At 51.4% G+C, this 12,547-nt stretch overlaps 1 protein-coding gene across 8 annotated transcripts in view; it reads right to left on the reverse strand.

Annotated features, from left to right (window-relative positions):
* Nucleotides 1-6,084: 6,084 nt before the first annotated feature.
* Nucleotides 6,085-12,547, reverse strand: part of SIK3 (SIK family kinase 3) — a 296,083-nt gene continuing 289,620 nt past the window's right edge. For all 8 annotated transcript variants that reach the window (XM_089915561.1, XM_089915560.1, XM_089915559.1 and 5 more), the window contains 4 exons: nucleotides 11,063-11,226; nucleotides 9,991-10,123; nucleotides 8,994-9,164; nucleotides 6,085-8,295 (listed from right to left, as the gene is read on the reverse strand). In XM_089915561.1, coding sequence (XP_089771687.1) covers nucleotides 9,007-9,164; nucleotides 9,991-10,123; nucleotides 11,063-11,226 — 455 coding nt within the window. In that variant the 3' untranslated portion in view covers nucleotides 6,085-8,295; nucleotides 8,994-9,006. The remainder of the gene's footprint in view (nucleotides 8,296-8,993; nucleotides 9,165-9,990; nucleotides 10,124-11,062; nucleotides 11,227-12,547) is intronic.

The following is a 12,547-nucleotide window of genomic DNA, read 5'->3' on the forward strand; positions in this document are numbered from 1 at the left end:
CCCCAGCATGGGGCAGAGGTTGGAACCAGGATCCCAAAGCCTGAGCCTCAAATGCCTAGAGCTGGGGGAAGCAGGTTGCAGCACTTACCTCAATGGCCAGCAGTCTCTGAACAGCCGGCTCTCCCCCAGCCTATTTATGTGACCAGGCAGGGGATGGGCTGGGAGGCTGATAAGGCCAGCCCAGGCCTTGCCACCACTCACTGGTCCTGGCGATGTGGAACTCAGAGTTCAAGGATCAGCTCTGTCCCTGGGGCCGGGCAAATAGAGCAGGCAAACAGGAAACTGTGAGGGCTGCAGGGCCAGGGATCAAGGGTTCAGGCAGGGGTGGGAGGGAGTGGGTGCAGGCTTGCGGGTCCCCAGAGTCTGGGTCAGCTGCACCCGGCCCCTTCTCCTCGGTCGGGGCTGTGTGCCGGCCATTGTCCATTGTGCCAGTGCAGTAGGTGAATGGGAGGAAGGAAGAAAAACACATGAGCTGCCAGCGATGGCTGGGACTTCTCCACTCAGGCGGTGTCCTCCCCCGCTGTCCCCTCGCATTCCAGGGAGATTGTCTCACCTCCACCCTGCCCTCCCTCACAAAGGCATTAGACGGTGCTCCCACCAGTGCTGTCGCATCTCCTCGTCGTCCGCCCTCTCCAGGCCCTTGCAGACATCCCAGATCCAAAAGCAAAGGGAGCCCTGTGCTAGGATGCTGCCTGGGGAGAGAGACAGGACAGTGCTCAGTGGCTCCCAGACTCTGAGATGTCAGAGACCTCTAACATTTCCAAACAAATTCTGAAGACCAACACAGAGCTGCCAACTTTTTATTTTGTCATGTTAAAAATCTTACCCACCACTGCGCCCCACCTGGCCCAAACCTTACCATCTGGTGGGATGAACTGGGAGATTGGGATTGACATATATACACTAGTATGTATAAAATGGATAACTAATAAGAACGTGCTGTATAAAAAAAGAAATAAAATAAAATTCAGAAATTCAAAAAAAAACCCCCAAAAGAGCATAACCTCAGAATAAAGGACAGTTGCTTAAATGGGATACATAGACCTTTGCATTGTTAATATTTTTAATTAATTAAATTTTGGCTGCATTGGGTCTTCGTTGCTGCACACGGGCTTTCTCTAGTTGCAGCGAGCGGGGCTACTCTTCGTTGTGGTGTATGGGCTTCTCATTGCGGTGGCTTCTCTTGTTGTGGAGCATGGGCTCTAGGCGCACAGGCTTCAGTAGTTGTGGTGCGCGGGCTCAGTAGTTGTGGCACACTGAGTTAGTTGCTCTGCGGAATGTGGGATCTTCCTGGACCAGGGCTCAAACCCATGTCCCCTGCATTGGCAGGTGGATTCTTTTTTTTTTTCTTTTAATTTAATTTATTTTATTTTATTTTTAACATCTTTATTGGAGTATAATTGATTTACAATGGTGTGTTAGTTTCTGCTGTATAACAAAGTGAGTCAGCTATACGTATACATATATCCCCATAGCCCCTCCGTCTTGTGTCTCCCTCTCACCTTCCCTACCCCACCCCTCTAGGTGGACACAAAGCACCGAGGTGATCTCCCTGTGCTATGTGGCTGCTTCCCGCTAGCTGTCTGTTTTACATTTGGTAGTGTACATATGTCAGTGCCATTCTCTCACTTCGTCCCAGCTTACCCTTCCCCCTCCCTGTGTCCTCAAGTCCATTCTCTATGTCTGTGTCTTTATTCCTGTCCTCACCCTAGGTTCTTCAGAACCATTTTCTTTTTTTTAGATTCCATATATATGTGTTAGCATATGGTATTTGTCTTTCTCTTTCTGACATACTTCACTCTGTAGGATGGACTCTAGATCCATCCACATCACTACAAATACCTCAATTTCGTTTCTTTTTATGGCTGAGCAATATTCCATTGTATATATGTGCCACATCTTCCTTATCCATTCACCTGTCTGTGGACACTTAGGTTGGCAGGTGGATTCTTAACCACTGCACCTCCAGGGAAGTCCCAGCATTGTTCATATTGATCTTGGATCCCACACAGGTGAGAATGGACACCAGCCCTTAGGGATGGCTGGTGTCAGGGAAAGACCTCTGGACTGCTAGTGGCAGGAGCCTAGGTTCTTATTTCATCTTTGCCTTCAGTGTGCAAAATCCTGGAGGAGGATTGTGAGCCAGTTATGTAATCTCCCTGAGCCTTGGTTTCCTATCAGTAAAATGAAGATAAGAATGGGGGTGGTTGGAGGACGAACCCAGGGAAATCCTGTAAATCAGTACCGTGTGCTTGTTGGTGTTTGCAGAACCATTTTGTAAGGTTTCTCCTGGAAGGTGTGTGAGCCCCCAACACCAGGTCACCTGCAGGGCACCTGTCATAGAACCTGTGAACGTGCAGGCCGAGAGGAATTTTGAGATCAGCCTCTCCCCACCCACCATCTTCAGATGAGGAAACTGAAGAGTGGAGGAATTTGCCCAGTGTCCCTGGTGTCCCAGGGAGTTAGAGGCAGGGCTGGACTTAGAACCGAGGTCTCTGGACTGAGGACCCAGGGCAGAAATGTGCTCTGCACCACCTACTCAGGAAACTCCCTAATGTTTTCAAACCCAGCCGGGGAGTGCCGTCTGCCAGACCCCGGAGTGGCGGGGCTCCAGGCCTCTCCCACTCTAGCCAGCCTCATGCCTTTCTCCTCAGAGCGGAAAGCTCTGGAGCTGGACCACCTTAGGTTTCAATCCCAGCTCTGTCGCTTGTTAGCTGTATGACCTGGGCTGGTCCAGACCTTCCTTCCACCTCAGCTCAGTCTCGTATCTGTTAAGTGAAGATAATGATAGAACATGCATCTCCTGGAGTCATCGTAGGGGTAGCACGCATGGCAGGCAGGATAAGCCCCTCCCCCAAACACATCCGTGTCCTACTCTCTGGAACCTGTGACTGTCCCCTTACATGGCAAAAGGGACTTTGCAGATGTGATTACAAGGACCTTGAGGTGGGGCAGCTATCCTGGGTTATCCAGGTGGGCCCGTGCCGTCACAAGGGTCCTTAAATACACAAGAGGGAGGCAGGAGAGGGAGAGTTGGAGAAGAAGGTGGGAGGTCAGAAGCAGAGGTTGGAGTGATGTGATTGCTGGAAGGGGGCCATGAGCCAAAGAATGCGGGCAGCCTCTAGAAGCTGGAAGAGCCAAAGAAGCAGAGTTTCCCTAGAGCCTCCAGGAAGAATACAGCTCTGCTGACTTCATGCTTTAAGGCTAGTGTGACCTATTTTGGACTTTTGACCTCCAGACCTGCACTGTCAGATAATAAATTTACGTTGTGTTAAGCACTACATTTGAACATGCACGGCAAAACTGAAAGGGACCTGGCACTTAGTAAACAGTAACTATTCTGTGGCCCAGAATCCCAATTTCGGCCATTCTGCCCCCCTGCTCCCACTGAGCACACTTGCACTGTCAGACCAGAGCTTTGACCTCCGCTTCTGGTGGCAGAAGTGGGGTACGGCGAGCAGACCAGAGCTATGACCTCCGCTTCTGGTGGCAGAAGTGGGGTACGGCGAGCAGACCAGAGCTATGACCTCCGCTTCTGGTGGCAGAAGTGGGGTACGGCGAGCAGACCAGAGCTATGACTTCCGCTTCTGGTGGCAGAAGTGGGGTACGGCGAGCAGACCAGAGCTATGACCTCCGCTTCTGGTGGCAGAAGTGGGGTACGGCGAGGAATCACATTTTCTCTGCGTGGCCTTGACGTGCCGAGATGAGAGACTGACCCACCCCCAAGGCTCTGTGGGCTCAGCGGAGAGGGAGGCTGCCACTTGGCCAGCCCAGCTCCCTTGCCTGTTGTCTAGAGTCTGAGGGAGGCCGGTCCCCTGCTGGGGCAGCTCAGGGGTGTCTCAGGACGAGAGGCTCCTTCCTCTTGGGGGGTGGTGGTGGTGGTAGAGATCCTCCTAGCCAGCACACGGGGGGGCCTCAGAAGCCTACCGGTTGGGCACTGTTTTGCCCTGCTCTTTGGTTCACTACTGAAACGATGAGAGCAAACCTAGTGTTTGACATCTGCACACTTCTTCAGTGGCCACAGCAGTTTCACGACGAACTCAGTTTGTCCCTTTAAGGCCAGCAGGCCAGATATTCTCCTTGTGGTGTCTGTGAGAAGGCTGCAGCTGAGAGCCGCTAAGAGCCGCCCTGCGTCCTTCAGCCGTTAAGTGCTCGGTGCTGGCAGGAAGGGCATCAGGGGGCCTGGCTTCTAGCTCTTTGATGGTTGCCTGTCAGCCAACAGCGGCCTGACCCCCGACTCCCAGAGCCCTTGTTTGATAGCATCTTACCAAACCAGAAGCTTCCTTTTTAAATATACTTATTCACTAGTGTGTCTACTCCATCTCATTGTAAGATATTTGGCTTAAACCAGCCCAAACCCCTCGTTACTAATATTTTGGAGAAGCGAGTCTTTCTGGACAGAGACCTACGGGAAAACCACCACCAATAGCAAACGGAGCGCATCTCAGAACCAGACTTGGGGTCCAGCCAGTCATTGTCAGAGGCGCCAAGTGCCCGGATTGGACTAGCTGTCTGGTGGGTGCAGGGCCTACCAATGCAGGCCCGCAGTCCAACCACCCTCTTCCCTGATCTGGGGAGTCTCCAGAGTGACCGTTTCTGAAGTGGGTCCCCCGACAGGTGTGGGAGTGTGGCTGGCTGGCTACAGGAGTGGATTTTGCTCAGAAATAACAGGCCACTCATTTCACAATTGATGTCTCAACGTCGTGCTGGTCAGTCTGCGCTGGGAGGACTCTGTCCCCTGCTAGGCCTGGCACATAACAGACACTCAGCAAATATTTGCTCAAGGAACCACACTGGCAACCAAAGGAAGGGTCACCAGGGAGGCAGATGGTCATCTGAAGGAGTGGGCCTGGAGAGGGGACACAGGAATCGGGAGCGTTTGGCCCTGTATCACAGGCCCTGCTCAGAACATTGACTGGGAAAGCACATGGTGCAGGTCGGGAGGGGAGGCTTGAAGTTAGGAAGGTTTGGATTGATCAGGGGAGGAGATCCCCACAACCACCATCACCCTATTCACTATCTGGCAATTTTGTTGCAGCTCCTGGTGACAGATTCCAATCTAGACCCAGGGCAGGGCATTGTAACCAACCAAGATTCTCTCCTGCCCTCCCGCCTGGGAGATGAGGCAGCAGGAGCAGACGTCTGGCTCCTTGGCAGGCACGCCAGCCTTCCGAATTCTTGATCTGTGCCGGTGGAACGGGCTGGGGGCTACCACAAAGTCAGAGAGACGAGTAAGGATCTGTCAGCAGGGCTTCCATCTTCTAGAGCTCAGACCTCAGGGCCTGCATCCAGGAGGCAGGGCTCTGAGCTCATCTCAAAGGCATCCTGGCTGCATTCAGGAGGGCGTGGCACCTCCCGTAAAAGGTTCTTACCAATCGTTTGAAGGCATCTGGGTTTATCGCTGTTTGGTTTCAGAGGCACTCCCAGCCTTCCACGGGCCTGTGTACACACTCAGACGATTTCTAGAAGACTCTTCTTGAGGCTTTTTCCTGTTCTAAACAGTCCCACAGCGACTTTCTGGTCCACCATGGCCTCCCTCCTCTCCCTCTTCTTCCTATAAACTCCGTATTTCCAGCTTCTGTAATCTTTCTTCATAGAAGGGCCTTCCATCAGCTATCTGTCAGCCATGGCTGGGACCCTGCTAGAAATTCTACCCTGCCCTCTGGAGTCCAGCCGTGGAAAAAGGGGGAAAACTATAGCAAAAGTCCCCTTCCATCCTAACACTTACAGTTGATCGTATCCCTGGGCTGACTGAGGTCACCCCATAAAGGCCCCAGCCTGTGCCAACTCTTTGAGGTCCTCCTTTTACTCCTTCAGTAGTACGCTCTCAAGGAATGTTTTCCACCCGACTCAGGAAACTCTAACGTTCCCTTCTGAGGGGCCAGAGTCCAAGCCAGGTGCCTGACGACCCAGAGTGGGGCCGAGTTCAGGCTTCTAGAGAATGCTCGTCTCGCAAGGTGGGGTGAGATAAAGCACTGCTCAAAGCCCCACGCTACACGCCCTCAGCCTCCAGCATTCCAGCTTCCAGCCTGAGCGTTTCTCCCAACTAGGCTCCAAACCACAAAGGCAAGAAACATACCAACATAAGATCATAACCAGGTGTTTATTTGCACAATCCCCTACTGTCCAACCAAGTTACTAAGTTGTAAGTGCCCACCAAGAAACGACTAAAGGTCTTACTGCAACTTGGGTCTGGAGGTTTTTAATCCTTTCTTAGTTCAACATAAATGAGAAAGAAAAAAAATACTCTGACATCTTCAAAGAACAGAAATAGGAAAGTATGTTCATATACATTCAACATATACTGCGCATATTGGTCACTACAATACAAAGCGATGATCTTTTAAAAGTGTAGTTCGCAAGACGGCACGGTTAATAGGCTCACTGGCTTTCGTCTGGGTGGTCACAGGGGGGCGGCAGTCTGCTCGGTCCATCAGCACCGTGAACAGAACAGGCTGAGCACGTGGTGGGAGGCCAGCATGGGAAGTGCAACGAGCCCGGAGAAGTCAACAGTGGCTGTCTGGGCTATCTCGGTTGCTTCCAGAAGGTGAGCAGCTGGTGGCCCCACCAAGTGGAGGGGATTTGGGGACCAAGGAGACACGGAGAGATCCCAGGAAAGGCTCTTGCACTGCAGAAACCCACTCGAGGGATACCGGGTCCAGGAGCTGAGCTGCCAACATCAGTGAGAAGGACAAGCTGCACGGGGATCCTGTCAGCAACGCCAGGATGGCCATGCTGGGAACCCGCTTTCTTCTGTGCAAATTCAGGATGAAAGACTAGGAGGTGCCGGGGGACCTTTTACTCTGCTTTCCCAGCAAAATGGATCAAGAGTCGGGATATTTAACACCTCTTCCTTGTTTTGAAGATCGGAAGGCGATAACCCAGATCCTCTGTCAGCCCCCAGCCAGCAGAGAAGACTTTGGTTTCTAACAGCGAAGAAAAATAAAGATAATGACACAAATAATAGCTATTGCATATGCACTGCTTCAGCTGGGGGAAAGGAGACCACTACATCTGTCACTGGCACGAGTGAGAGCGGCTCACAATTACAAGGTCTAAATAAAATACTTTGAACAAAAGGTGCAAGTCACAATTCAAATAGAACAGAATCTGGTTAAACATTTCTCTTTTAAACAAAAATTCCTTTTGTTTTTATTTATTAATAATAATAATAACAATAATAATAACAATAATATCAACATTTACCAAAAACAATTCCTACATGATCAAGAATTAAAATAGGGGCTGAGGATGCCCAGGGAGAAGGAGAAGTTAGGAGAGAGGCAGGACCCAAGACAACCTCCTGTTCTTCTTGCCTGTGACAAAGAGGCTGAAAAGGAAAAGCATTATATGTATGTATATATGGATGTATACATATACGTCCATACATATATGTGTGTATATATATATGGAGCAACAATCCTTGTTACAGCACAATATAAAATGAGAATAAAAGGTGACACAAAAGCATAGTGTACCACTGTCGGGTGTTCAGTCCACGGGTAGAACCAGCAGGATGATAAAGGCAACCAACTTTCCAGGTTGTAAGAGGGGAGCCGAGTTACACACCAAACAGATGTTCTAACTGGCAACCCATGAACGCCAGGCCACTCGCAGCCTCCGTGCTAACATTCTCATATGACCTTGGCTGGGCCAGACGTGTTTTTCAGTGGATCCCAGCAGCAAAGACCACTCCAGGTTCCAGGCTTGGGGTTTCTCTTTTTGCTCTCCAAGGGCCAAAGGCTGTCATCCCTTCCTCTGTCTCTTTCTCCAGCTGCTAAGATTCCAGAGGATGTTACCCTCTAGCTGCTGCTCCTGCGGAAGAGCAGTGCAGGGACTGGAGGGCGCTCTGTGGACGGAGGCCAGGGAGGGGAGTGGCTCTGCGCCCCTGGCCACCGTACACTAACTGCTTTGCTCTTCTGTCTCAAAAAAAGGAAAGAAAGGAAGAAAAAAAGAAAGAAAATCACCTCCAAAAGAAAACATACTTAAGAAAAAAAAACAATCAAAAATAATCCAAACCAAAACCAAACAAAACCACCAACTCAAATACACCAAATACACTTTCACGAAAGGTGGCGAACATGGATTTCCTGTTTATTTCCTTGGTGACTTGGTCATACAGGCGAACGTGGCAAAACCCCCCTCAGAACCCAAAAGAACAGCACGCTGATGAACCAAATGTGAGGAAAGGAGCCGACATTCTGGGTGGAGGGAAACACAATGGCAACTTGGCGCAATGCTGCTAGATACTGTTGGTTTAAAGTCAACCTTTTCATTCCCGCGCAGTACATAAACCTGCAACAGAGCAGCAGACACAGAGAATTAGTTTCAAAAGAGAGAGACTCATATATTCCACTGAAAACTTAAAAAAGAAAAAAAAACATAGGTGCGCTTTACCTCAGATATTTAAAGAGTTCTGCCTAGTATGGATTTGCCAGGTGGCTTAACTTTCATCAAGTCTTTTCTGTCAATGAATTTTCAAAGACAGAACCGATACTACCTGCTGTGTGCGTTTAGGCGTTACTCCAGCCAGACTGGACTGTTTATCCGTTCTCTACCACTGGCCTCTGATCACACATTTCTGGAATATTTTGCCACTTGCAGCACAGCCTTAACAAAATCTGGCTGGCCATGTTTTCTTGCTGAATTTCATCCTTCAGGACTGCGTTCAAGGGTCACCTCCTTTCCCATTACCCTGGCCAGAGGTCCCGTCTGTCCTCTGAAGCCCTAAGCTCACTTACTCTGTGGAGGCTGTGGCCCCTATAACACGTCTTATCCCCCATAATTCAACCAAGGGACTATGGCCAGCATCCACCCCCAAACAACTAGCGTAGTGCTTAATGAAGGAACAGGAAGACACAAAGACCTTGATGGGAAGAGTGGCGTTGTCAAGTTCACTGGCTCAAGTTCACATGGAAGGGATCTCCTGAATGGGATCAGGAGCTGGTACTGGGCCAAAGGGCTGGTTTGGCCCCAGCCAGGGTGATACTCACTCTCCATCTTTTGCTACACGCCTGCCTGTTCCATGCTGAAGGAGACCTCGGGGTGCTTGTAGCTGAGCAGTATGTCTGTAATACACGTGGACGGGTAGCAAGAGGCGTTTAAATGCTGGCTGCCATCAGTCAGGTCTGGATGCCCATGACCTCCAAGACTCTCCCCGCATTCTGCAAGACCAGAAGCAACATGGGAGATGTGCAGGCAGCGGGGTGGTAGGTGGGCAAGAGGTAGACGGAGGTGGAGGAGAAGTCTGAACCTTCCGTAGCCCGACTCCCAGCCCTGAACTCTAGCTCAGAGCAGGCCCTCGGTCTGGCTAGTGACCGTGGCTGGGTGCCAGGCTCCTTCCTGTTGTCCCCAGTGTCCGTTTTTCCCTCTTCCTTTACAGTCTCCCACCGTCGAGCACCGTCAGCTCCCGTGGTGTGGAGGACACCCTCGCGGCTGGCAGACACTGACTCCTGGGCACGCTCTGTACTCAGGACACTGGCCTAAGCACTTTAAACCCCCCAAGCTAGTTAATGCTCACAGCACAATCTAGGACAGGGGCTCTGTTGTTTCTGTCCCTTTACAGGGAGGACCCTGGGGCTCAGAAAGGTTAAGCGCCTTGACCTGTGGAGCCGGTAAAGGGCACTGAGAATTTACCGCAGACCTGCCCACTCCCGAGCCCGGGCTTTATAGCAACTACGATACCCTCCCTCTACTGGTCCTAAAGGGAGACAGACATGAGGACACGGTGCCCTCTAATCAGAACCAGAAAAAGCGTTATGGAAGGAGCATGTTAACAGCGCGCTGCAGACAGAAGCGTGACGCCCCTGCCCCCGACCCGGAGCTCGGTGCGCGAGGACTGCGGAAAGGCTGCGTCCAGACAGAACCCCTTGCGGATGCCGTGGCTCCCCATGGGCTGTTTGTACAAGAGGGGAGTAGTCCCTGGTGACCACGGAAGGCGGGGCCCCTCCAGGAACTTCTCCGGGCTGCCCCACGCATAACACCCCTCACCCTCATTCTCCCCATCCTGGAACTGCTGGCTCCCCATGAGCGAGGACTGACTGAGAACCGCATCTGACATCCGGGCAGAACTAAGTGCTTTCCCAGCCACGAGACTCATGCCAGGCAAGTTATCCAGCTGCACCTGCAGGAAACAATTAGGGAAAGAAGTAAGGATATCAGAAAACGCGCCACCCTCAGGGACCCCTAGAGACAGCTGTGCCCTCCAAAAGAGCCCAGGCAACGGCCGGCCTCAAGCACCAGCCCCAAGCGCTACCACCCAGACTCCCTTCCTCTGCAGGGCCATCTAAAGGGGGATGCGCCAATGGTGACCGCGCGGGAAGCTGAGGCTGGGGCTGGGGGTAGGGTGGGAAGGGAGGGGCACGGTGAATCTCAGCTGGTGGTCAGATGCCCTTGACATCTACATGGCCTTCCAGTGCCAGGTTTCTGACCTATCTCATCACCATGAGGAGTCTGTCTTAGGACAGCACTGCCAGCAGCACTCTGTGTGAGGATGGGAATGTTCTGTACCTGCCCCGTAGGAAGCCAGCAGCCACAAGGGCTACTGAGCCCTGAAATGTGACGTGTGTGACTGAAGAACTCAGTTTTCAATTTTATTTTGTTTTAATTACATTTAAAATTGAAAAGCCACACGTGGTTGGTTGCTGCTGTATTAGACAGTGCTGCCTACGAGTCTGCCCTAAGGAAACAACGCTTTGCCCCGAGTGGATTAGCTCCCTTATCTGAAGAAATTCAATGTAGCTGCCAGAAAACTAACCAAGAGCCTGAAGGCTCATTTGCTGGGGCCCGAGTTTCGACTGTCTGGGGAGAAGTTCAGTAACTAAGACCAGAGGAAACAGACGGCAACCGTTCTTGATTCCTCAGTCTCAAATGTGGAGCTCAGATTCTACGGAGATTCTCCTGGAGTTCAGGATTGCTTGTTACGGTGATTCAGAGAAATGCTCCCTTAGTGCCCGGAGGCGCTGGACTCTGGCTGAGGAGAAGGAGAGTAGATGCTACCCCGCATTCCTAAGTTCTGTTTTCAAGGACCCCACTTCCGAAAAGCAGGAGGGGGCCAACATACATAAGCATCGTCACTGTTCTGGATCGTGTGGTGTCTCTGGAGGGTCCGGGGCCTGTGGTGTTCACTGACTGAGGGGTGTGCTGGGTACCCAAGTCCATTGTGATCTGGTAGCTCCATTGCTTGTCCTGGAGAACTTCTATCCATGCAGTTCCCTAGGACAGACTCTGAGGGGACAGAGCAAAATAGGGTCAGCAGACCTAGAGTTTCTCCCAACACTGGCAACCCTCACCAAAGAAATGTCTCGCAAGGGACAGTGGGCAATGGTGAGGGCCACGTGCGCACTCTCCGCTCATCCTCAGCTGGCTGGTGATGCTCAGAGGAGCCTGGACCAGCCTGCCAACCCTGAGTCTTAACAGCAAAGCCGAGGCGCTCTCTTGCAGGGATCACACCCTTAGGAGAAAAAAAATCCCACATATCAGTGGTTGGCTGCATCACACTGAACCTTTTCTTTTTTTCTTCATTTCTCTGTTGATTTGACAGTGCTATGTTCCCACACCTAGATGCACAGAAGAATCATTCTTGGAGCTTTCAGGACCTCTAGCCTAGGAGGATGGCCTCCATCCTGTGGACGCCTCTCTCCCCTTCCTTGGCTTCCCCTCTGTACACCACCCAGTCCCCTCCTCTCCTCCTCTGACTGCTGGCCCCAGCTCCTTCGCTCTTCACATTTCTATCCTTGACCGTCTCTCTCTCCCCACACTTACTTTGGCAGTATCACCTATTTTCACGACTTCAACTACACTGCTTCTCTATAAAGAATTATAGAAATGCTCTTTTAAGCTCCAGATCCAAAATTCTAACTATTTGCTAGGTATCTTTCAACCTGTCCAATTCAATTGGACTCAACATGTCCAATTCTAAACTCATCAGCTTTCCCCCACAATCTCTTTCAGACATCCTGGTTTTGGTGCCTACTTTCCTAATCTTCTGGGTATGATGAGCTTGTGCAGTTCACATTGATTCCTTACTCCTGGTTCCACATCATCTTAAGTCAGAAGAATGTGCCCCTCCAATGTTGGCCGCTTCAGTCTCTTTCTTACTAATCTCACTGCTTCCACTGAAATCCTGTTACCTCTTGCCTGGATCACTATAAAAGTCTCCTAACCATCCCTCTAGCACCGTCCTACAAAGGCTAACCTTTCTATAGGGGAGCCCCAAACCCCTCATTTTCTTTTTTTTTTTTTTTTTTGCTGTACGCGGGCCTCTCAGTGTTGTGGCCTCTCCTGTTGCGGAGCACAGGCTCCGGACGCACAGGCTCAGCGGCCATGGCTCACGGGCCCAGCCGCTCCGCGGCATGTGGGATCTTCCCGGACCGGGGCACGAACCCGTGTCCCCTGCATCGGCAGGCGGACTCTCAACCACTGCGCCACCAGGGAAGCCCCCTCATTTTCACAACACCGTCCCAGCCTCTCTTTCCATGAGTACGCCACACGGCTCTCCTCTACATTCTAAGCTCTGGTCAAATGGGACCATGGACAGTTCAATGCA

The sequence above is a fragment of the Delphinapterus leucas genome, chromosome 7 (assembly GCF_059928025.1).
Source record: "Delphinapterus leucas isolate spDelLeu-1000000601 "Yukka" chromosome 7, BTC_Dleu_Yukka2, whole genome shotgun sequence".
Taxonomy (NCBI): domain Eukaryota; kingdom Metazoa; phylum Chordata; class Mammalia; order Artiodactyla; family Monodontidae; genus Delphinapterus; species Delphinapterus leucas.